General features: G+C 44.5%; 2 protein-coding genes and 1 long non-coding RNA gene across 3 annotated transcripts in view; 1 reads left to right on the top strand and 2 right to left on the bottom strand.

Moving 5' to 3' along the window:
* Window positions 1-24,199, bottom strand: part of LOC309526868 — a 117,333-nt gene that overhangs the window by 25,907 nt on the left and 67,227 nt on the right. The gene's annotated exons all lie outside the window — the stretch shown is intronic.
* LOC309537140 (olfactory receptor 8U3-like) lies at window positions 1,884-2,648 on the bottom strand (the record flags this gene model as incomplete). Its single annotated transcript, XM_082231696.1, has 1 exon — window positions 1,884-2,648. One exon carries the CDS (start codon window positions 2,646-2,648, stop codon window positions 1,884-1,886), a length of 765 nt encoding a protein of 254 aa, XP_082087822.1.
* LOC309537146 (olfactory receptor 5AP2-like) lies at window positions 8,225-9,160 on the top strand (the record flags this gene model as incomplete). The annotated part of the gene is made up of 1 exon (XM_082231715.1): window positions 8,225-9,160. One exon carries the CDS (start codon window positions 8,225-8,227, stop codon window positions 9,158-9,160), a length of 936 nt encoding a protein of 311 aa, XP_082087841.1.

Genomic DNA, 24,199 nt, shown 5'->3' on the forward strand with positions numbered 1-24,199 from the left:
GAGTGGTGGCCAGTGGAAAGTCTTGAAAGGGATCCCTTCCCAATGGTACTACCATCGTATGAAAACATTGCGCCTGGTTCAGTTCCAAGCGGGTGCAACAGTCTTCTTGCTCCCAACTCCTGTCCTACCTGTGATGTACAGCAGGGCTGTGGATGTGACAAAGAACTTCCACACAGAGAGAAGCAGAGAGAGAAGGAGCTGCTGTCTGCCAGCCACCTCAAAAAGTATCTGAGATGCCATTGCACTGCCTGCAGAAAGTTTAAGAAGGCTTTCCCTGATGTGAGCCTCAGTCATTCTCTACAGTGTCTATAACTGTAGATATGATTTTATTGCTTTTAGTTCATTGAGTTTGTTTCTTTTATATTTTATCCTATTTTCTCTTACTGTACAATGCTTGCATGACTTTAGGCTATGAAATGTTTTTTAGAATAGAAAAATTTAAAAAAGGGCAGTCAACCTATCTCCTCCTCTATCTCCCCTACAGTCAACCTATCTCCTCTATTGTGAGACTCAATCAGGCCCTCTTCAAGTGTTTGGCTTGACATTATGTCAGAAGCTAGCCAGCAATAAATCACACAGAGTAAGTGACATTAACTTTATTAGAAGAAACAAGGTCTGCTCAGGGGTGTCAGCATAGCAACACTTTTCAGAGGCCTAGCCCCTTTGAGGCAGTTGTGGAGACTGCAAGTCCTCACTTTCCCACAGCTGCTTAAACCTCCTCCTCCCCCAGGTCCTTCCTTGAACAAAAGAGATAAAATTCAAAATGGATATAAATATTTATTATTAGAATATTCAGTCCCACGTATTTCCATTCTTCAGCACTTGTACCTACCAGTACTTTGTATTTCTGCTAGGGTTGCCCTATTTCAAAAAGTGACAATCCGAACTAAAAAGCTGTTGAGCTATTTTTTGGCAAAAATGCTTTTTAAAAAATGCACTATTTTTGAAGGAAATCGGCAAAAACACTGCCAACACAGTTGTCATACATCCAGATTTTCCCAGACATTTAGCTGATTTCTGCCCAGACATTGACTCCGACTGCAGTATTCTGGATATGTCCGGTAAATTCTGGACATATGGCAACCCTGATTCCTGCCATCTCACTGTTTTGTATTGTTGTCTGGGGTGTGTGTGTGTGTGTGTGTGTGTGTGTGTGTGAAACCTGCGACCTTCTGCAGGCAGATGCACTACCACGGAGTTACAACCCTTTCCCAGAAAAACAAATTGTGACAAAGTGTCAATGCGAATTTGATGGAAGATCACATGCTTCCCCTGCAAAATATCCTAGGTTCAATGTGCAGCATCTCTGGATAGTGCTGGATAGTGCCCTGAAACCCTGGAGAGCCACTTCCAGTCAGTGCTAAGTCCTGCACATGGCTGCTGCCCTCCAATGCAAATATTCATTCAGATAAACCAATGATCTGGCTTTGGCTCCCTATGTTATTGGGATTCCTTCATGAAACAATATTATCCATTTCCAGTCTATGATGCCCCCAACATTCTTCCAGTTGTAGCCATAGCTGTCAACATTTCCCTTTCTTAAGGGAAATTCCCTTATTCCGAATAGGATTCCTCCAAGAAAAGGGAAAAGTTGACAGCTATGGTTGTAGCTTCATATAAGCTTGTTTTTCAAGGCTAGCAATACTCCTCCCCTTCTCTATTATTGCCTCTTCACAAGGACGGCCCACCCATGAAGCAACTGCCTCAGGTGGCAAGATTCACAGGGGTAGCAGATCCCAGTGTAGATCTTTATTTCCCCTTTGTTAATCTTTATTCACAACATCTTCCCTAGCAAGGAGGAGGCACTTTCTGTGGTTCACTTGAGGTGCCAAAATGTATTGGGTCGGCCCTGCCTCTTCATATGGAATTATTATTATTTTTTATCAGAAACAAACAATGAACAATTTCTGTGCTTCAATGCACTTGAGTCTTGGGGAGAGTATGGCACATTTTCCCAATAGATGAATTCGTAAAATGATGAATTCTGTGCAGTTCTCCAAGGACATGAGAAGGGAGCACAGCATATCAAAACCAGCAAAAGCGTAGATCAGTATCTGCTTGGTGCTGGTATCAGAGCAAGAAAGGGCTAACAGTGGAAGGTCATCACAGTAGAAATGGTTGATCACATTAGCAGAGCAGAAGGACAAACGAAATGTAACTATGGTGTGGAACAAGGCAACACAGAAGCTGTATGCATAAGGGCCAGCTGCCAGTTGGATGCAGACTCTCTGGGACATGATGATCCGATAAAGCAGTGGATTGCAGATGGCCACGTAACGGTCATATGCCATCACCGCCAGGAGAAAGCACTCTGTGATCATGAAAGTAAGGAAGCAGCCCAACTGTGCTGCGCATGAATAGTACGAGATGGTTTTCTTAGCTGCTATGAGGTTTGCCAGCATCTTAGGGGCAATGACAGAGGAATAGCAGAGGTCAACAAAAGCCAAGTGGCTGAGGAAGAAGTACATGGGGTTATGGAGGTGGCTATCAGTCCGGATTAGAAGGATAATCCCAAGATTCCCCATCACAGTGATAACGTAGATCAGGAGGAAGATGACAAAGAGGGGGACTTGTAGGTCCGAGCGGTCGGTGAGTCCAAACAGAATGAACTCCTTCACTGTGGTCACGGTGTGATTGGCATCTGCCATTTATTCCGCATCAGATCATCTGGTTAAACAGGGCATGATTAAATCAGGGGAGAATTTCACTTATCTCTGGCAGGCAGAAAACATACAGTAGTGTTATCTCAGCATATGTGGATGATAATTTTTTCTGGTATAAAAAAATACTGCCTTGTTCCTGTAGGTGTTCCGTTTTCATTTCTGATGTGATAAACATTGTCGTGCAATCACAATGTCACCACCACCTGAAATTATTGTTTGGGATACGTTACGTGTTTCTGATCTGCATAACCACCACCACACCAATCCTAAGAGTTTGGGTTCAGAAAGCATTTCTTGACCTTCTTACCAGATAAACCCTATGACTGAACACGGGTAGCTTAAACTCTGTTTCCTTATAGGTTTTTTTTTGTCATTTGGGGTCAGGAAAGCAATAGAAATGCTGCTCATTTTGATACATTTCTGTATTTCCTCCTTAGAATAAGGTGTGTAATATATCCATTGTACACAGCAGAGAAATATTCAAATGTAAATACACCATGCAGCAAAAGTGATCAGGGTGGAGGAGTGGTAGCACTTGCCTAACCTTCTGTGACTGGTGTTGCTGTGGGTTACTGGGAGAGGTGAGGTGGTGGGGAGGTTGGTATGGTGCAAACACAGCTATGAAGCCAATCTGATACTCCTGTTGGAGGATTTATATCTTGGTAACCTCTCCTTCCCAGTAAGCTGCACTGATGTCAGTGATGAGAGGTCGTGTAAGCGCCACCCCTCCTCCCCACCAACCATCATGGTCATACAGGTACACTGAAGAGACTAAATTGGCTGCAGCAACCTTTTGAGTGCACAGGTGACAAAACTGGACATGCTGCTACATAAAGTGTGAAATGGTTCGTAGCAGCACCTTATTCTTGCCAGCAGGGCAGCTTTTTCAAACTGCCTTTCTAACAAAGCTGATACCACATGAACGCCACCTCCCAATCAGGTTTTTGCTTGAATCATAACACACCTGACACTTTTATGAAGAATCTCTAGGCAAGTAGATCCTCGGCCATATTGTTAGGGGATGCTTGGGGAATTTTGTCTTTTGTGACTTGCTCTGAATTTCTTAGACTGGATAATTTTTGCACTTCTCTGAATTTTGCAACACTGCTCTCTGCAATGTATCGAATGTATCAAAGTACATTTAGAAACACACACACACACACACACACACACAGAGAGAGAGAGAGAGAGAGAGAGAGAGAGAGAGAGAGAGAGAATACATATAAAAATACACACCAACACATATATAAATGCATTTTTGTGTGGAGTTTCTTTTAAAAAGAAATGGCTGATTAATGAGGACCTATGGAACAGATTTATGGATGACACAAATGAGAAACAGATTGGTTCTTCCATCTCCATATATATCATACTTCTATTCTTATTTCCTGGACAAATCCCATTTCTCACCATAAGGGTTGCTATTCCACCGTCCGCTGCTCAATGTCTGAAGGATGTATCTCTCTGTATCTATAAATAAAAAATGTATCTATCTACATATACGAAGATGTTAAATACTAAGATCTCATATAAAGAAATGCACATTCACTCCCAAAGTGCCAGAAGAAATATAGTTATGAACTAAGCGATATTTTGCACTTGCCACTCTTCCTGCAGAGAGGTAAAATTCACCCTTCCTGGAAGAAAGGTGAGCAAAGTTGTGGCTGAAGAATGTGACAGTGTCCATTTTTTGCCACCACTAACCATGCTGAGGCACTTCTGCACTGATTGCTTCCCCATCTCATGGATAAAAATATACTCTCCTCCAGTGTTCCTCGTTCACAACAGGATACACATTTTTTTAAACATGGAAATTATCCCCTTGTAGAACAATGCTGATTTAGTTCTTGGTTAAAGTAGCCAGCTGCCCAACCTACCAGAGTGTTCATTTCCTTGTTCTTTTATGCACTCTCAATGGGTCCCCCTGACTGCTTCCAAGCTCTTTATGTGTGTATCTGTCCCTCTAGCATTCTGCCTCATATTCCGCCTGTAGGAGTTTTGATCCTTAGGGATATCTCCAAATGAGCTGCTGAGATAAACATGTGCCATGTAACCATGCTTCTTTGCTTGATGGAATCCTCTTCTTACCAACTGATAAGTGCAGAATTCAACCCTGCATGGTATTGCTCCTTCTCAAGGAGTTTCCCTTAAGGGCAGGTGCTTGTGAACGAGCAACACTGAGCTCAATGGAATGTTTTGCTTATCAGATGGTAAGTGCAGGATTCAACCCTGCATTTTGCACTCACAAACATACAGGACCTTTCATTCATTCAGGAGAGGGGGAAAAGACATGCAGCTTATCCCCCCCCCGCCCAACCATATGTTTACTTAGGTTTTTAAAAACCCTAAGTACAGGGCCATCTTTAGCATATGCGCCGCCAGGGTGCAAAGATCCACCCAGCGCCCCCAAATTTAGTTTAGTCTCCCCCAAAGTAACCTTTATTGAGCTTTTTTGGGGAGGGGGGGAGCCAAAGTTGTTGACCTTGTGGGGGAGGGTGAGCTAAAAGTTATTGAACTTTTTTGGGAGGGGGGAAACGCTCACCTATAACAACCTTTTCACTGCTGCCAATCAAGAGAGACCAGTATACAGTAGGCATACATTTGGTGCCCCCCAGAATTAGATGCCTGGGTGCCCCACACCCCTTGCACCCCCTTAAAGACAGCCCTCCCTAAGTAGCCCTGCCCCTGAATCAGAGGCACCAGCTTGCAAGGCCAGTGTTGCATGTGTGACATACGTGTGATGTCAAGAGGTCAGGGTGGAACCAAACATGGTGACCATGCAGCTTCATTGGCTGGTGCCTTCTTATCCACTTCCTCTTGGTACCACCACTGATGGGAGGCTGCTTCAACCCTTCTTCCCCTCTGCAACAGCAGCAGGAGGAGAATGAGTCAACCGCTGGAGTTGTGCAACACTCATCTCCATGCTCCACCTCTGCACTTTTTGGACATTGGAGGAAGCCCCCACTCCCAAAATATAGGGAGGGCAAAAGGGCTCAGCCCCCAGGAGCTGGCACCGCTGCCTTTAATTGATCAGGGACCAGATTTTGGGTGGATGACCCTTTGGCAGGTCTGCCAAATCCAGGGAATCTAGATTAAGGCCCTGGTACAGTTTCAGAGTTTGTGTGAGTCTGTGCACAGTCCAAATAAATGGCTGCAATAAATAAATTATAAAATGTGACTTGTCGTTCTATTTTGAAACAAGACAAGGCTAGGTAGGAATGTTTGGTCCTAAGTGCTATCTGTGACTTTTTTGTACATACAATGAATGGGTTGAACATTTTTTATATATATATTGCTGAGTATTATAACATTTAAATAAAAAAGAGATGCTGCTTTATGATGATTCAGAGCAGCAATCCAGCAGCCCCCTTTTAAGATTCTGAGAAAACTTTGGAGATTCTGTGGTTTAAACAATGAGACAGAACCAGGAAAGCAAAGTGCACCAATGGGGAGTAGAAAACAGCAGCCATTTTGGACGACCAGAATTCCTATAGAGCAGTGTTTCCCAAACTTGGGTCTCCAGCTGTTGTTGGGCTACATCTCCCATCATCCCTAGCTAGCAGGACCAGTGGTCAGGGATGATGGGAATTGTAGTCGAAAAACAGCTGGAGAGCCAAGTTTGGGAAACACTGCTGTAGAGCTTGGTGTCCAAATAACTCATTCATCAATCACAGCTCTGACTGCACACATGGATTAAAAACATTGAAAGGCAGGAGCAGCCTGGTGACTTATTTCATAGAAATTGCTTAGAAATTTGCATGTACATTCTAGAAGGTCTTGGTATTTACAGTGGTACCTCGGTTTTTGAACATAATCCGTTCTGGAAGACCGTTCGAGTTCTGAAACGTTCAAAAACTGAGGACTCAACAGCCGACAGCTAGGCCTCTGGATCTTGTAGTGAGCGGAGGCTGTGTAGCATGTTCAACTTCTGAGGTGTGTTCGAAAACTGAAGCATTTACTTCTGGGTTTATGGCATTCGTAAACTGAAATGTTTGTCAACAGAGACATTAAAAAACCGAGGTACCACTGTACTTTATATATATATATATATAAAAGCTTAGACTCTAGGCCCCTTGCAAGTCTGGTCCCTGATGTGATGGCACCATTATAATCTCTCTCTCTCTCTCTCTCTCTCTCTCTCTCTCTCTTGATGTCATGGGGAATTTTCCCAAGGCTCAGGTGAAATTGATGAGTTTAGTCAGCTGCAGACACCCAAGTTTGGAGGCAGATAGACTAATCCTGAGCCATCCACACCTAGTGTGACTTTCTCTGCTCTGCAGCAAGAGACATAAAGGTGATTGAGAGCCTATAGGGAATCCTCACAAGAGAATGAATAAATACTCTGTGCGCTCAACTCTGTCCAAGCTCAACCCTCTGAATGCTGCTGAGGCTCCATTCCATAGGTGAGCTACTAAAGTATGAAAATGGTGTTCAGGAGACAAGTCCTAGGAATCTCTGGTTGTTGTTGTTGTTGTTGTCATCTGCAATTCATTGAGTACTTTAAAATAGATGTTAGTGGTAGACAGAATGGTGCTGAGAGTTTAGGATTTTTCTCATTTGCTACAATTAAAAATGCTGCAATCCATAGCTGATTGTGCTTTTGGATGCTCAAATACATATCTTGCATAGATTGGAATTCCTATTAACTTCCGTGTGGGTGGAAGGGAGCCAATTTGTGTGTTCTGAGGAATATGTGAGTGGATCAGGTTTTTTTCACTGAAAACAAAGAGAGAAGTAATTTGGTAGGGAAGATAGCATTATACAGGCACCAGAGTTTCCACATTTGGAAAAGATTACAGGAGGGCACTAAGTTAAAATCTACCTTCAAAAGGTGTTTTCATGCAAAATGTGTAGGATTTTAAAAATTAGTAGCACTTTAAAAAGGTAAAGGGACCCCTGACCATTAGGTCCAGTCATGACTGACTCTGGGGTTGCGGAGCTCATCTCGCTTTATTGGCCGAGGGAGCCGGCGTACAGTTTCTGGGTCATGTGGCCAGCATGACTAAGCTGCTTCTGGTGAACCAGAGCAGCCCACGGAAACACTGTTTACCTTCCCGCCGGAGCGGTACCTATTTATCTACTTGCACTTTGACGTGCTTTCGAACTGCTAGGTGGGCAGGAGCAGGGACCAAGCAACGGGAGCTCACCCCATCGCGGGGATTCGAACCAACAACCTTCTGATTGGCAAGTCCTAGGCTCTGTGATAGTAGCACTTTATCTCCAAGTAAAATAAAACATGAAATATTTACAGGCCTCAGAAGTAAATAACATTGAGTCTAGTGTGGCTTACCCCTGAATAAATGGGCATCTCCTGAAAATAGAACATTCTGTAATTTGAAGGGAATTCTGAAATATCTCCTCCTGAATTTAAAAAGGGTGTAGTTCCACAAATCTCCCTCTTGCACATCATTTGCTCCTAATGACCATATGCAACTGGCAGGATTAAGGAGATGGAAATTGTCTGACCCCTCCTCCCATCTTCTTCGCTCTCTCAAAATAGATAGTAGATACTCAGCCTTTTTCTTTCTTTCTGTCCCAGCAGCTAGTCTATAATAAAAAACATGTCTGTGTGGAATCATTCAAGCACCACTGAGTTTATTCTCCTGGGAATCACAAGCCGAATGGAACTGAAACTGCCCCTCTTCTTTCTGTTCCTTCTGATCTACATTGTCACCCTGGTGGGGAACATAGGGATGATCTTGCTCATCAGGAAAGACCCTCGCCTCCACACCCCCATGTACTTCTTTCTCAGTAACTTGGCTTTTGTGGATGTCAACTATTCCTCAGCCATCACACCCAACATGTTAGTCACTCTCTTGGCAGAGAACAAACGCATTGGGGTCATTGGATGTGCAACTCAGATGTTTATGTTTGTTATATGTGGGAGTTCTGAATGCCTCTTGTTGGCAGTGATGGCGTACGACCGGTATGTGGCTATCTGCAAGCCACTGCGTTACCCCATCATAATGTCAGGGAAAAGGTGCATGTGGCTAGTAGCTGGTTCCTATTTCCTTGGCAATTCTTATGCAGTTCTACATACAGTGTTTACCTTCACTCTGTCCTTTTGTGGGCCAAATGTGATCAACCATTATTACTGCGACATTCCCCCACTGCTACAGCTTTCTTGTTCGGATACACACACCAACGAAACAGTAATATTTGCACAGGTTAGCATAAATTGCGTCGGCACGACAGCAATCATCTTGCTCTCCTATGCCTGTATCTTGGCCACCATTTTGAAGATCCATTCATCTGAGAGCAGGCGCAAGGCCTTTTCCACCTGCACATCCCATCTGACGGTTGTCAGCTTATTCTACGGGGCAATTTTCTTCATGTATCTGAGACCCAGCTCCACGTATGCACTAGAGCAAGACAAAGTGGCCTCGCTATTCTACACGGTGGTGATGCCCATGCTGAATCCCCTCATCTACAGCCTGAGAAACAAGGAGGTTAAGGATGCATTTTGGAGACTACTTGGGAAGACACTGCCATTGTAAAGGACAATTATGGAATAACAAACCAATATAATAATGAACAGGATATTCAACTTTCATTCTGTTTACTAATATTCATTATGCCTTTCAGTTTATTATTGTTGCTGTGTTTCTATTTTAAGGGCTTGTTCTAATGGTGGTGCAAGTAGAAGGAACCTTCCCAAACCAATGTTTATCATTTATTTATTTATTAGATATATATACTGCTCTTCATTAAAAGATCTCAGGGCAGTTCACAAAATGTTCACCTCCCTGTTGCAGCCCCCTCTACCAAGGACAGATGCATCAGTCATATCTACATGTTGGTTCAGAAGTCCATCCCATCCCATCCCATTTCCAGATTAATTTGCAATATTTACTTTTAAAAGTACAAAAGAATTTTTGCATATAATACATACACATACTTTTATTACAAAATACATACAGTATATAAATATTATTTGATCCCAAAATGAGCATTTTAAATACCTTTTTCATCTCACGTTGTGCATTTTAAAGCATATTTTATCCTAAAACACACATTTCTTTTTTTTTTTTATAAAATTTTTTATTGGTTTTACAAGAGTTTTTATAACAAACAAACATAAAAGAAAAACAGACAAACAAACAAATATAATTTCAAAATATCCTTTCATAAACTTCTTTCCTTGGACTTCCCCATACCTCCCCTTTCTGCATCCTCATGTCCAAATTTTATAGCAACTTATAAATGTTTTTTCCCATCCTAATTCATCATAGTCCTTTCTTAATCTAATCTTATATTACTGCAACCCTTTCTCTCTGTAGAATCTCGACATTCTAAACTTCATCAAGTTTATAATAGTTCTTAAGATAAATCTTAAATTTCTTCCAGTCTTCTTCCGCAGTCTCCTTTCCCTGGTCACGAATTCTGCTCGTCATTTCCGCCAATGTCATATAGTCAATCACTTTCATCTGCCATTCTTCCAAGGTGGGTAAATCTTGTGTCTTCCAATACTTTGCGATCAGTATTCTTGCTGCTGTTGTTGCATACATGAAAAAAGTTCTATCCTTTTTTGGCACCAATTGGCCGACAATGCCCAAGAGAAAGGCCTCTGGTTTCTTAAGGAAGGTATATTTAAATACCTTTTTCATTTCATTATATATCATCTCCCAGAAAACCTTAATCTTCGGGCATGTCCACCAAAGGTGATAAAAAGTACCTTCAGTTTCCTTACATTTCCAACATTTGTTATCAGGCAAATGGTAAATTTTTGCTAGCTTAACTGGGGTCATGTACCACCTATAGACCATTTTCATCACATTTTCCTTTAAAGCACTACATGCCGTAAATTTAATACCAGTGTTCCACAACCTTTCCCAGTCAGCAGACATAATATTATGACCAATGTCCTGTGCCCACTTAATCATAACTGATTTAACTGTTTCGTCTTGTGTATTCCATTTCAACAGCAAGTTATACATTCTTGACAAATTCTTAGTATTGGGTTCTAACAATTCTGTCTCAAGTTTTGATTTTTCCACCTGGAAGCCAATTTTCCTGTCTTGTTTAAAAACCTCCATTATTTGATAATAGTGGAGCCAGTCTTGTACTTTGGGTTTTAGTTTTTCATGGCTCTTTAATTTCAGTTTCTCTCCATCCTGTTCTAAGATCTCACAATACTTTGGCCATCCGACCTCCATATTAACTTTCTTGTGGGCCTTAGCCTCTAAGGGTGACAACCATCTAGGGGTTTTGTTTTCCAACAGATCTTTATATCTCATCCAAACATTAAACAACGCTTTCCTTACAATATGATTTTTAAAGGCACTATGCACTTTGATTTTGTCATACCATAGATATGCATGCCAGCCAAATGCATTATTGAAACCTTCTAAGTCCAAGATATCTGTATTCTCGAGGAGCATCCACTCTTTCAGCCAGCAGAATGCTGCTGCTTCATAATACAATTTTAAGTCCGGCAGGGCAAATCCCCCTCTTTCTTTTGCATCTGTTAATATTTTATATTTTATTCTGGGCTTTTTGCCCTGCCAGACAAATTTCGCAATGTCTTTCTGCCACCTCTTGAAACAGTCCATCTTGTCAATAATCTGCAAAGTTTGAAATAAAAATAACATTCTAGGCAGTACATTCATCTTAATCACTGCAATTCGGCCTAACATTGACAATCTCAAATTTGACCATATTTCTAGATCTTTTTTAATTTCTGACCAACATTTTTCATAATTGTCCTTATACAGATTCAAATTTTTAGATGTTAAATTAACCCCTAGATATTTCACCTTCTTAACCACCGTCAGACCTGTCTCTTCTTGAAACTTATTCTTTTCCATATCTGTTAGGTTTTTCCCTAAGACTTTAGTTTTTTGTTTATTCAATTTAAATCCAGCTACCTGTCCAAATTGTTGGATTATTTCCAACACTCTTTTTGTACTAGTGTTTGGCTCCTGCAAGGTCAATACAAGGTCATCTGCGAACGCTCTTAACTTATAGTGTTTGGTTCCGACCTTTACACCTTTAACTTGCTGGTCATCTCTAATCATATTCAGCAACACCTCCAGGACCGAAATAAAAAGCAATGGGGAAATTGGGCACCCCTGTCGTGTTCCTTTTTCTATCTTAAGTTCCTCAGTTATTACATTATTTACAATCAACTTAGCTTTTTGTTCGGAATATATTGCACCCATACCATTCTCAAATCCTTGTCCTACCCCCATTCCATGAAGATTCTTTTTCATAAAACTCCACGAAATATTGTCAAAGGCTTTCTCCGCATCCACAAATATCAAAACTGCTTTGGTATTTATGTTCACCTCTAACTTTTCCAAAATGTCTATTATATTCCTAACATTATCTGAGAGGTGTCTTTTTGGGAGAAAGCCTGCTTGGTCTCTGTGAATCTTCTCCATCAGTACTCTTTTAAATCTTTTTGCTAAAATGTCTGCAAAAATTTTGTAATCCACATTCAGTAACGAAATTGGGCGGTAGTTCTTCAGTTGAGTCTTTTCAGTCTCTGTCTTTGGTATGAGTGAGATATATGCTTCTTTCCACGATTCGGGTGCCTTTTTTCCCTCTAAGATCTCGTTACAAACCTCCTTTAACGGTTGTATCAGCCATTCCTTTAAAGATTTGTAATATCTGGAAGTCAGTCCGTCTGGCCCTGGAGATTTGCCCAATTGCATGTCCTGAATGGCACCCTCAATCTCTTGTTCTGTTATTCTCTGGTTTAGATCCACCTTGCTATGATGAGAGATTTTTTGTAATCCATATTTATTAAGGAATTTATCTATGTCCTCTTCATTTTGTAATCCTTGGGAATAAAGTTTTTTAAAATAACTCACAAAACAATTTCTTATCTCGTTGGGTTTAGATATATTTTTTCCATCCACTTCTAGACTTGTGACTGTATTTAATTTCTGTCTTTTCTTAAGTTGCCATGCCAGAAGTTTACCACATTTGTCTGCCGACTCAAATGTCTTTTGTTTCATTTGCTTTATTTTCCATTCTATCTCTTGGTTCATCAATTCCATATATTGTGTTTGATACAACTTAATCTCCCTCAAAATCTCCTGGGACTTTGGTTTTGATCTTAATTTTTTCTCTCCTTCTTTTATCTTTTCCAAATTTTTTTCCTTTTTCTCATTCTGTTTTCTCTTCTTTATTGAATTTTGTTGAATCAAAAATCCTCGCATCACAGCTTTACTTGCGTCCCAGATCACTCTTTTTTCCACATCGCCCTTTAGATTGATTTCAAAATAGTCCTTTAGAGTTTTTTGGGCCTTCATGTGGATCTCTCTATCTCGAAATAGGGTGTCATTCATTCTCCATCTAAACTGACCAGTTGTTGTAAATTTCATTTCCATCTTCACGGCGTTATGGTCGGAACAGGTTTTTGGGCAGATTTCTACCTTCTTAATCTTCGGAGCCATTCCACTAGTAACCCATATTTGGTCGATTCTGGTCCAGGTCATCTTTGCATGGGAGAAAAAGGTTCCCTCTCTTTCAAGAGGGTTCCTTGTTCTCCAAATGTCTATTAAGTCCATATTTTCAGTCATTTCAAAGAAAGTCTTCGGGAGTCTCCCTTCTTTAGTAAGTGTCAGTCTTTGTGTCTTGTCCATGTTTGTAGAAACTACACCATTCATATCTCCCATGATTATCATATTGTATTCCAAATAATCCATCAAAGTTTCATGGAGTTTTTTGAAGAATTCTGCTTTACCTTCATTTGGTGCATAGATCCCAATTATCAAAAATTTTTCTCCTTGTACCTGAATCTCCACCGCTAAATATCTTCCTTGTTCATCTTTGAACATCATTTTTGGAGCCCACTTCTCTTTTACATAAATCACAACTCCTCTTTTTTTCACTTTGTCCGACGAAATAAATTCTTGTCCCAATTTTTTTATTCATAAGCAGTCTCCTGTGTGCTCTAGTTATATGAGTTTCCTGCAAGCAAATCAAGTCCAGTTGTTCTCTATACAAAATATGGAATACTTGTCGTCTCTTCAAAGGACTGTTCATCCCATTACAATTCCAGCTAAGGAATTGCAGGGCCATCTTGTTACTTCTCTGGTATTCCTCCAACAGCTCCCAATTGTTGTTCCTCCTCTGTTGGTGGTGGAAGATTCTGTCCAAACGAAAGGTTCAGGATGTCTATTACACTCTTTTGCTCAGCAATTGGGTCTACAGTTCCTTTCTGTAAATCTTCTTGATTTCTTTGCAGGAACCTGTCTTTATCCTGTATTGTCTTTATTTTCACCTTCTTCCCCCTATAGTCAAAAGACAGTCCCTGTGGAAATTCCCACCTGAAGAGAATGGTGTTCTTCTTCAACAGATAAACCAAATCCTTATAAGAAGCTCTCAAGTCCAAAATATATTTAGGAATGTCTTTAAAAATCTGTATCGGTGAGTTCCCAATTTGTAAGGCCTTTTCGAAGTGCAGTTGTCAGGGAACTGACATCAGAGGAAAGGGAGGTGGTAGGGCTCCCAAAGACTGGGAGAGAGTCAGCAGCTAAAGCAGGGACAAGGAGGGGGAGCGAGGGGTCTCTGGAGGAGGATCTCAGTAATGCTGAGAGAGACGCAGCAGCCCAGGCAGGAAACAGCAGGGGAGAGAAAGGGGTGAGAGACACTTCCAGCGAAAATAGCGGGGAGGTGTCAGAAGCAACTGCAGGGAGACCCTTGCTTCGCCGGAAGCTGCCACGTCGTGAGTCCAGGAGACGCGTTTCCGTTAAGGAACTTCTTTGCTGGAAGCGCTTCCGCAGGCAGCCACTGTCAGACTCTACTAGTGACTAGAGCAGACATGTCTGAGGAGCTCTGTCACACACAGAGGTTTGTGGGGCCGCACAAACTCTGAAGGGGCACTATTTTAAGCACAAGCAGCTAATCATCCCCTGACAGCAGTCTGACAGTCTCTGTACGCTGCCTGTGCAGGAGAAAGCATCATGAGCGACCCAGCCGGAGACGGAGCCGGAGGAGCAGGGGGTGGAGCTGGTCCAAGCTTGGAAGAAAGATACCGAGCGTTGGAGGTCCAACTTGCGCTGCAGACGGCGAGGCTCGAGGAGAGAAGGGCTCAGGATGCTGACAAAAAGGGGAGAACCACTCAGTTCCCCAGAAAGGTACCAGGATTGGTGCAGAAGTTTGGGGGGGACCCCAAGGATTACCATGCCTTTAGGACTGAGATGCAATATGCCCTGAATGTGCAGTTTGATGAGTTCCCTGATGAGGAATCGCGAGTTGCTTTCGTAATTGGGCATCTTGAGAAGGGGGCGCGGGACTGGGTTCGACCCCTGATGGCAACGCACAACGATATCCTAAAGGACACTATGAAATTCTTTCGTGCAATGGATATCATGTTTTCCAGCGATATTGAGGAAGGGGTGGTGCGCAGACAGCTAATGGCTTGCAAGCAGGGAAGCAGATCTGTCCGTGAGTACTGGACTGAATTTACCATGCTGATTCACAGATTGGGGTGGGATTTAGCGGCAGCACCAATTCAGATGCTATTTGAAGAAGGTCTTTCTTCAGCTGTGAAGGACGAGCTGGCCAGGAGCCCCAGGGCGGTGTCTATGGATCAGCTGACCAAATCTGCGCTGACCATTGGAGCGCGCCAGGAGGCAAGAGCCTTGGAGAGGCGGGAAGGGAGAGGGGAACGTTGGAAGGAGTTACGCATTCCAGACATTCCTGAGCCAGCTTTCCCGCCGGCAGAGCCGATGGAAATCGGAACAGCCCGCGCGCGCGCAGTTTCAAAGCCCAGTGAGGGGGCGAAGAAGGAGGGAAAGGGAGCCCGGAAATGCTATCTCTGCCAACAGCCAGGCCACTTTGCCAGAGTCTGCCCCCAGAGGAAGGAATGGCAAGGGATGGTGGGAGCAGTTGAGGGGGAAGAGCAGGGAGAAACGGAGCAGGTAAAAGCCAACGCCTGGTTGCCAGAGTCAGGGCACTGCAGCCAGGCCAAAGAGCAGTGAAAGTGCCCGTGCCAGAAGCTCCTCAACCTGCTCTAGTGATTGAAGTGTCGCTAGAGCTGCAAAATGGACACCCCCTAAAAATAAAGGCGCTGTTGGACTCAGGCAGCTCCTGCAATTTTATGAGCAAGGAGTTTGCTGCTGAACATCAGATACAGACTATCCCTTTAAGCAACCCCCTGCAGGTGACCACGATCGATGGCAGGGAACTGTTGGGAGGAGGAGTCAGCTTGCAGACCGTCCCAATGATAATGAGGGTGGCAAGGCACACAGAACTGATAGCGTTTAATGTGGCCACCTTGGGAGGCGCTCCCATTATTTTGGGAATGAGCTGGCTAGCCTTACATGATCCGCTGGTGGGCTGGCATCAAAGAGTGGTTTCCTTCGGTTCAGCACATTGCTTAGAACACTGCAGGGGGGAAAAGGGGTCAGCAGGGGCCCAAGCCACCCTAGCAGGGACTGAAGTAATGGAGAAGGGGAAGGTGCCACCACAGTATGCTGATCTCAGCGACGTGTTCAGCGAGAAGGAAGCTGACCAACTACCCCCGCATAGGCCCTTTGATTGCCAGATCAATTTACTCCCTGGAGCACAGCTTCCTGTAGGCAAGTTGTATGCCATGTCAGACAGGGAAATGCAGGAGTTGCGAGCGTTCATTGACAAGAACCTGAAGAGAGGCTTCATCAGAGAGTCCAAGGCAGCGGGGGGTAGCCCAGTGTTTTTTGTGGATAAAAAAAACACGGACAAGCCGAGGCTGGTATGTGACTTTCGGCGCCTAAATGCAGTGACAGAGCCGGCGGCTTTTCCTATGCCCAGGATTGATGATATTTTGACCAGGGTGCGAAAAGGAAAGATTTTTACAAAGCTGGACCTAAGGGGGGCGTACAACCTGATACGTATAAGGAAAGGGGATGAATGGAAGACCACCATGTTCACCCCTTTGGGGGCATTTGAATACCTCGTTATGCCTTTTGGATTACAAACAGGCTCCGCGTGTTTTCAAGCCTTCATGAACCACGTACTGGGGCCTTTGCTCTACAAGAATTGCGTGGCCTTCTTAGATGACGTGTTGGTGTATTCGGAGAATGAGGAGCAACATGTGAGAGACGTCAGAGAAGTGTTGAGCAGGCTGCAAGCCAACAGACTGTGGGTGAAACTGGAGAAGTGTCAGTTTCATACCAAGGAGGTGGAATTCCTGGGGTACCGCTTGTCAGACAAGGGGTTGGCCATGGACCCCGGCAAGGTTCAAGCAGTGCTGGAATGGAAAACACCCAAGACCAAGAAGGATGTGCAGAGGTTCCTAGGGTTTGGAAACTTTTATCGTAAGTTCATCCGAAACTTCGCCCACCTGACGGCGCCCATCACGGACTGTCTCAGCAGTAAAAAGAAGTTTGTTTGGACGGGGGAGGCGGAGCGAGCGTTTGAGGAACTGAAAAGGGCCTTCGCCTCGGATGAACAACTTCTACATGTGGATTTACAAAAAAAGCTGAGGGTCGAAACAGACGCTTCTGACAGAGCCATAGGGGCGGTGCTTCTTCTGCAGCCAGGGAAGGAGGGGTCAGAGTGGCGACCGTGTGCCTTCTTTTCGCGAAAGCTGAACAAATCTGAGAGGAACTACACGGTGTACGACCGGGAACTTCTTGCGATTCATGAGGCCTTCCGGAGATGGAGGCACCTGCTAATTGGTGCACAACAGAAGGTGCAAGTGTGCACGGACCATAAGAATCTAGAGTATTGGAGAACTGCGCGAGTGCTCAACCAACGGCAGTTGAGATGGGCCCAGGAGTTCTCCAAATTTAACTTTGAGATTTGTTACGTACCAGGCCCGGAGAACATTAGGGCGGACGCTCTCTCACGCAAACCTGAATATTTGGAGGGAGAGGGTGCACCCGAAGAGACCCATGTCATTCCCGAGGACCGCTGGGTGTGTGGGGCGGCATTGGTGGGGCAAAGGGAACTGGTAGAGGGAACGGTGCAGGATGAATACGCCCAGGACAAACTCAGGGGTCTCAGGAGGGAGGGAGACAAACCCGGGGGTTTTGAGGAGAGAGATGGGGCGTTGTACTACAAGGGAGCGTTATACATACCTGAAGGGGAATTGAGGGAAAAGGTACTCAAGCAACTGCACGATAGCCCCACAGCAGGGCATTTTGGGCAACACAAAACCATGTGGCTGGTTACCAGGGAATTCTGGTGGCCCAAGGTCAGGGAAGATGTGCGGGAATATGTGAGAGGGTGTGACCGATGCCAACGAGCCAAGGGGGAGAGGCGGGCACCGGCAGGTTTATTAGAACCACTACCCACGCCGGAAAGGCCATGGGAGGCAGTAGCAATAGATTTCATGACTGATCTGCCCAGGTCCAAAGGGAAAACAGCCATCATGGTTGTGGTAGACCTGTTAACCAAGATGGCCCACTTTATAGCCTGCTCACATGCGGTCACAGCGGAAGAAACCGCTAAATTGTTTGTGGAAAATGTGTTTAGGCTGCATGGCGCCCCCTTGAGGGTGGTTTCTGACCGAGGGAAACAATTTACTTCCAGGTTCTGGAGGAAGCTCATGAGCTTATTGCATGTAGAGGTGAATTTCTCTACTGCCCGTCATCCAGAAACCAACGGGCAGGCGGAAAGAGCTAATGGTGTCCTCCAGCAATATTTGAGGTGTTATGTGAATGACAGAGAGAATGATTGGGTGGAGAAGCTGGCGTTGGCAGAATTTGCCTACAACAATGCAGAGAACGTGTCCACGGGGATGAGCCCTTTTTTGGCTAATCACGGGTGTCATCCCCGAGCCTTCCCAGGGGGGGAAGGGGAGAACTGGAGCGTTCCAGCCGCAGAACAGTTCGTTGAAGAAATGGAAGCGATCCATCGCCAGCTCCAACTTAATTTAAACAGGGCGAAGGAGGAATATAAGAGGCAGGCAGACAAAACCAGAAGGGAAGGGGAAAGCATTAGGGTGGGGGACCAGGTGTGGCTGTCCACCCAAGGGTTACCATTTAAAGGAGGTTGTAAGAAGTTAAGACCCAAAAGACTGGGCCCATTTGAAGTCACGCAACAGGTCAACCCAGTGGCTTTCAGACTCCGGTTACCGAACCACATGAAGTTGCACCCAGTGTTCCACAGGTCGTTGCTGTCACCGTATATAGGGGACAGAGAGGGGAGGGTCAATAGGGGACCAGCTATGGAGGAAAAAGAACACAGCTACCATGTAGCGGAGATTCTCGATTCCAGGTGGAAGGGAGAGCAAGTAGAGTATTTGGTAATGTGGGAAGGGGAGCCGGAGTCGGAAAACACCTGGGTCAGGGCAGAGGATGTAGATGACGAGGTTTTGATTGAAGCTTTTCATCAGAGATTCCCTCGTAAACCCCAGCCAGTGGCGAGGTTCCGGAGGGAATACTTCGCCACCACCGACGAAGAAGAAGAGTTGGAGGGGTTCTCTGATTCCGAGGTGGAGGAGGATTCAGCGAGTCGGAACGAAGACCGATGGAGGGAAATGTTCGAGACGTCTGAAGATGAAGAGGATTCTTTTCGGGGTTTCAGCTCCTCACCGCCCAGAGGAGAGAGTAGGGGCGGGGGAGAAGGGGGCCCTGGAGGGGAGGTGGATGTCAGGGAACTGACATCAGAGGAAAGGGAGGTGGTAGGGCTCCCAAAGACTGGGAGAGAGTCAGCAGCTAAAGCAGGGACAAGGAGGGGGAGCGAGGGGTCTCTGGAGGAGGATCTCAGTAATGCTGAGAGAGACGCAGCAGCCCAGGCAGGAAACAGCAGGGGAGAGAAAGGGGTGAGAGACACTTCCAGCGAAAATAACGGGGAGGTGTCAGAAGCAACTGCAGGGAGACCCTTGCTTCGCCGGAAGCTGCCACGTCGTGAGTCCAGGAGACGCGTTTCCGTTAAGGAACTTCTTTGCTGGAAGCGCTTCCGCAGGCAGCCACTGTCAGACTCTACTAGTGACTAGAGCAGACATGTCTGAGGAGCTCTGTCACACACAGAGGTTTGTGGGGCCGCACAAACTCTGAAGGGGCACTATTTTAAGCACAAGCAGCTAATCATCCCCTGACAGCAGTCTTAGAATTTTGTCTCTTTCCTCCTTCGATCTCAAGGTAATCAGACAGTCTCTCGGCGCCTTTCTGTTCTGTCTTCTGCCCAGTCTAAATGCTGTTGTAATTTTGAATTCGTCTTCCTCTAGATCTTCCCAGGAATCAGCAAACTCTTTCGTTAAAAAGTCCGTAAGATTGTCTCCTTCGTCCTCTGGAATTGATCGTAGTTTCAAATTCCTTTCTTTTCTTTGTAGTTCCCACAATGCCAGAGTTGCGTCGTGGTCATAGACCTTCCTGGCAATCGGTTCTAGTTTTTCCTGGGTCTCTCCAGCAATAGTTCTGGCTTCCTCTGCAATTTGACGTGTGGCAGAATTTTCTTGTGTAAGCCTGTTTATAGATTCTGTATTCAGGTCAAGTCTTGTTGTTAAATCTGTCAATTTCTGTGAATTCTCTGTCAATTTCTTAGTATTTTCAGCCGTCTGCTTTGTTAGATTCTCCAGAGACTGGTTTATCTTAAGAAGGGCTTGCGACACTGCATCCATGGAGACTGCTGTACCTTTTTCTTGTCCTGTTGTCACTGTAGGGATTATGCCTGAGATCGAGCCTCTTTTCTTGTGTTGCTGTAGCTGTTGTTGATATTGCCTTGTCTTGACTCTCGTGCTTATCTCATCTGCTGGGCCACTCATATCTCAAGGTCGTTTCCCACGAGAGCCTTCTCCTAAAGGAAAATTCCACTGTCCCAAAGCGTAGCAACTTTTAATTTACCCTCTAGAGGGAGCAAATCAAAATGTCCGCAAACAAAGACGAAGAGTATTTAAAAAGCAAATTTATCGGGAGGCTTCTATATGTATATTGCAACACTTTCCCAATAGATAGAGTCCCAGCCTTCCCTGATATATTGTGTCCACAGAGTCCCAAAACTTTGTAACAAATAAGCAATGAGACTTCCACTTTGTTACTTTCACAGGAGTCTAAAGTCAGTTCAGTGTTCCTTTGTTTTAATAACAGTTTGTGCCAGGTTGAAGGCTGCAGAGAGTTCCCTTTCCTTTAAGTTGGTCATGCAGCTTGTAAAATCACTTATTCCTCCCCTCTGCCCTGCAAGCTAGAGGGGATAATCAAAGTCCAAATGTCGGATTCAAACAGTTAAAAACAATATCCCATATGGATGCAGCTCAGTAACTTTCGTTGCTTTAGTTGTCATGCAGTCGGGGGAAGGCAGACTTCCTTAATTTTCGCCTTTCCCGTTTTCAGCCTAATTTCAAGTAGTTTTGACACGAATAGAAGTTCAATCTTACTCACGGGTCTTTTTTGTCCAGATTGTTCAGGAAGGGAATCGGCGCTCTCCACTAATGGCGACGCGGCTTCACCCTGCGGGCTGGGTAGCGATTCTCAGCACCGCGCTCCCCGTTGTCGTTCCGGAGCCTTTAAAAAGGCTCCTTCTGCGGTAAAGGGGGGCGCTTCAGGTGCCCACCGAATCTCATTGTTCACAGGCTCCGTTCCTGTGATTTTAGGGGTCCCCCGCTTGCCGTAGCGGGTCAGACCCGAACTCGCAGAGCCGTCCTCTCTCCGGAGCTCGGAGAGGGAGCAGCCATTAGCGCTGGCGCCGAACCGGAAGTCCCTAAAACACACATTTCTTTCCTGTTTTTGTTTCTATGAAGAAATGTATTGTGAAATTCAGAGAAGCAGAAAGAAAATTACACTCTGATCTATGTATTATTCTGGGAGACGTGGATTAGGTTTGTTCACTTACAAATTCAGACAAAATTCATCTCCGAGGCATCTTAAATTTTTTACATTTTTTAAAATGCCAAAGCAGTCAGTAGGATAGCCATTCTCTACTTTGCAGAGAACAGTTCTCCATTTGAAGAGTTATCCCAGGACAGCCCTCTAATCTGAAGGGCTACCAATTACATGCTTAGTATATAAAGAACAATCAAGAAGAAAAAGCAGCAGAGGCCTTGAGGTTGCCTATCAATGCTTAGCTCTTGCACTGCAGTGTAAGTAGACACAGATGCCACCTGGTCACAGTCTTTGCTACTATGGGGAGATGTATTGCATTTCAATTGTAGTAATTATTTCCAGATTTGCATCTATACACATTAGCACCTGCAAATGTTATGTGAACCTGTGTCCTACTTCGTCCTCTTTATTTTTGTCAGATTAACAATGGGTAAGTCACCACCCTGGCTTTAAGTCATGGAATCTGGAGTTGTACAGCCTAAGAATAGGTTTACCTCCTCAAGGAGAGACAGCTAGCAGCAAATACAGCTGAATGCGCATTTGTTTATATAAAGAGATATAGCAGAAATGCATCTGCGCATAAGTGTTTATATGCTAATGCTAGAAGCCTCTGAACCTAGATGGGAAAACTGAATGCAGGAGAGGAAAGTTAGGGCTGCCATACATCTAGACTTTCCAGGACATGCCTTGGAATAAAAAAAAGCACAACTTTTGTTCCCCTAAAAAAGAAACACCCAAAAAACTCTGTTCTGATTTTCACTTGGAGATATGGCAGCTCTAGGAAAGTGCCTGCTTGTATGCTGCCACGGGCATGTAGCTGGCCACTGTGAGAATAGGATGCTAGACTAGATGGGTCATTTGGCTGATCCAGGAGATTCCTCTTATGTTCTTACGCCAGGCATATACAAACTCAGCCCTCCAGATGTTTCGGGACTACGATTCCCATCATCCCTAGCTAACAGGACGAGTGGTCAGGAATGATGGGAGTTGTAGTCCCAAAACATCTGGAGGGCCGAGTTTGCCTATGCCTCTCTTATCCAACATTTACTCCTATCTGAAAGAGCTGTGGTGGATACCACTATAAACACTATAAACCACTATAAACAATATTGCTTGTTCAAGTAGCTACACACCCAACTAGAAACATGCAATTTGATGCGGTTTTCACACGTGAAACATGGATCTCCAGATTTAGAAAGGATAAAGACTGCAATGTACTTGAACATTCTGGCCCATGTAATTTTAACATATGCATTACAAACCCAACTGAAGCAAAAGCTCCATTAAGCATTATGTGTGGGAACTATATTTATCATGGTTTTCCACTGGTGAATTCCCTGTGATCCACCTATTATGGATACAGGCTCCAGATGGATATGTAAGTTAGTGATGATGATCTATTAATACACTAGTGGTTATTATAGGTAGAATGTTTACAAAGATATAATTCCTCTTAGAGACTCATTAAGTTTATGGAAGCAATAATTACTCAAGGCAAATCTTTATTTAGCATTAGGAACAATGCTTCCAAATGTTAACAATGATTATGGTCTTAACAAATGATGAGATTGGAGGTCCACAATGGCCTGCGCTTGCCCAGGCAGGTGCATTATGTGACCCGTGAGAACAGCAAAATAACCAGACTGTACAATGGTGATGGGATAAAATCAGGCCAAATCTTTCTTGAAAGCAGCAGGCAGTGCAAGGGTTGCCATGGCATTGGGTCCCAAGATCAGTTCATCATTCCACAAGCTCCGTATTGATGGAATGGATCTGCTGGATTTGGATGGCTCCAAACCTGTTCGATGGGAGTCAGCTGATGTTGAAACTGCCATGGTGCAGGCAGGGTCTCACTGGGAGACCAGGGTGCAGATTCCAACCAGGCAGATACTGAACCTGCACTTGGGATTGCCATGGCCAATCCTCCTCTCCGGCCCCTTATGGCCTCCCCTATACTATGTTGATCCTGACTAATGCCATTTCTGCCCTCATACAAACAACATTCTTCCGGCTAACAAAGGAAAGCCATAATTTCACTGAGGGAAAGGTGAGAAAAGCCCCAACCAAATGCCAATCAAAAGGAAAGAAATTCCTTTCTGGTCTTTTCAACCAATGACCCAGAATTACTATGTGAAGGCTCTAACCCAAGAGTAGGCAGGTAGGAAGCTCTCAAAGCAAAATGGCTGTGAGCTTCAGGGGAAGCAGCCTTATATAGGCTTTCCCCTCCCCTCTTCAGCAAGGACCCATGAGGAAGCTTTTTCACACAAGCCCATCACACAGAGAAGATACTGGGCAAAACCTGGCCACAGCCCCACCGGCCAAAGGGTCCCATGCTTATTGGGCATGGAATGGGGCTTATGTCTGCTTGACAAAGGAAAGGGTGTTTTGGAAACCTGGGAGATGAAGGTTGTGGCCCTACAATTAGACAGAGTGAGACAACCACCTCAGAGGGAAGATGATGAGAGAAGGCAGCGCTCATTCTTCCTGAGACTCACCTGGGATGTTCCCAACTCCCTAAGTCAGCGCCCTAGTGATGGTGCTTGCTCAATGCTGGTCTGAGTTGACTGGCTTTTCCAGTCAGTTAATCTCTCTGATTCTGTCAAAGATAGGACCTTCGGGAAAAGGCAGCCAACGTAGTCCACATGGTTCAGCAGGAAAGCACTGTTCTTAATATGTGATGCGTGCTGATGCCATTACTGCTGCATTTGTTTGAGTGGACAGTGAGCATGCACCAGGTATAGAAGTAAGAGAGTGGCAGCAAAGTGTTGAAAGGCAGAGGCGTGTGTTCCATGTATCTTGTCCTGCACTTCCTAAGCTAACCAGCAGACAATGCTG

Source organism: Podarcis vaucheri (assembly GCF_965113315.1).
Source record: "Podarcis vaucheri genome assembly, chromosome: 1".
NCBI lineage: Eukaryota > Metazoa > Chordata > Lepidosauria > Squamata > Lacertidae > Podarcis > Podarcis vaucheri.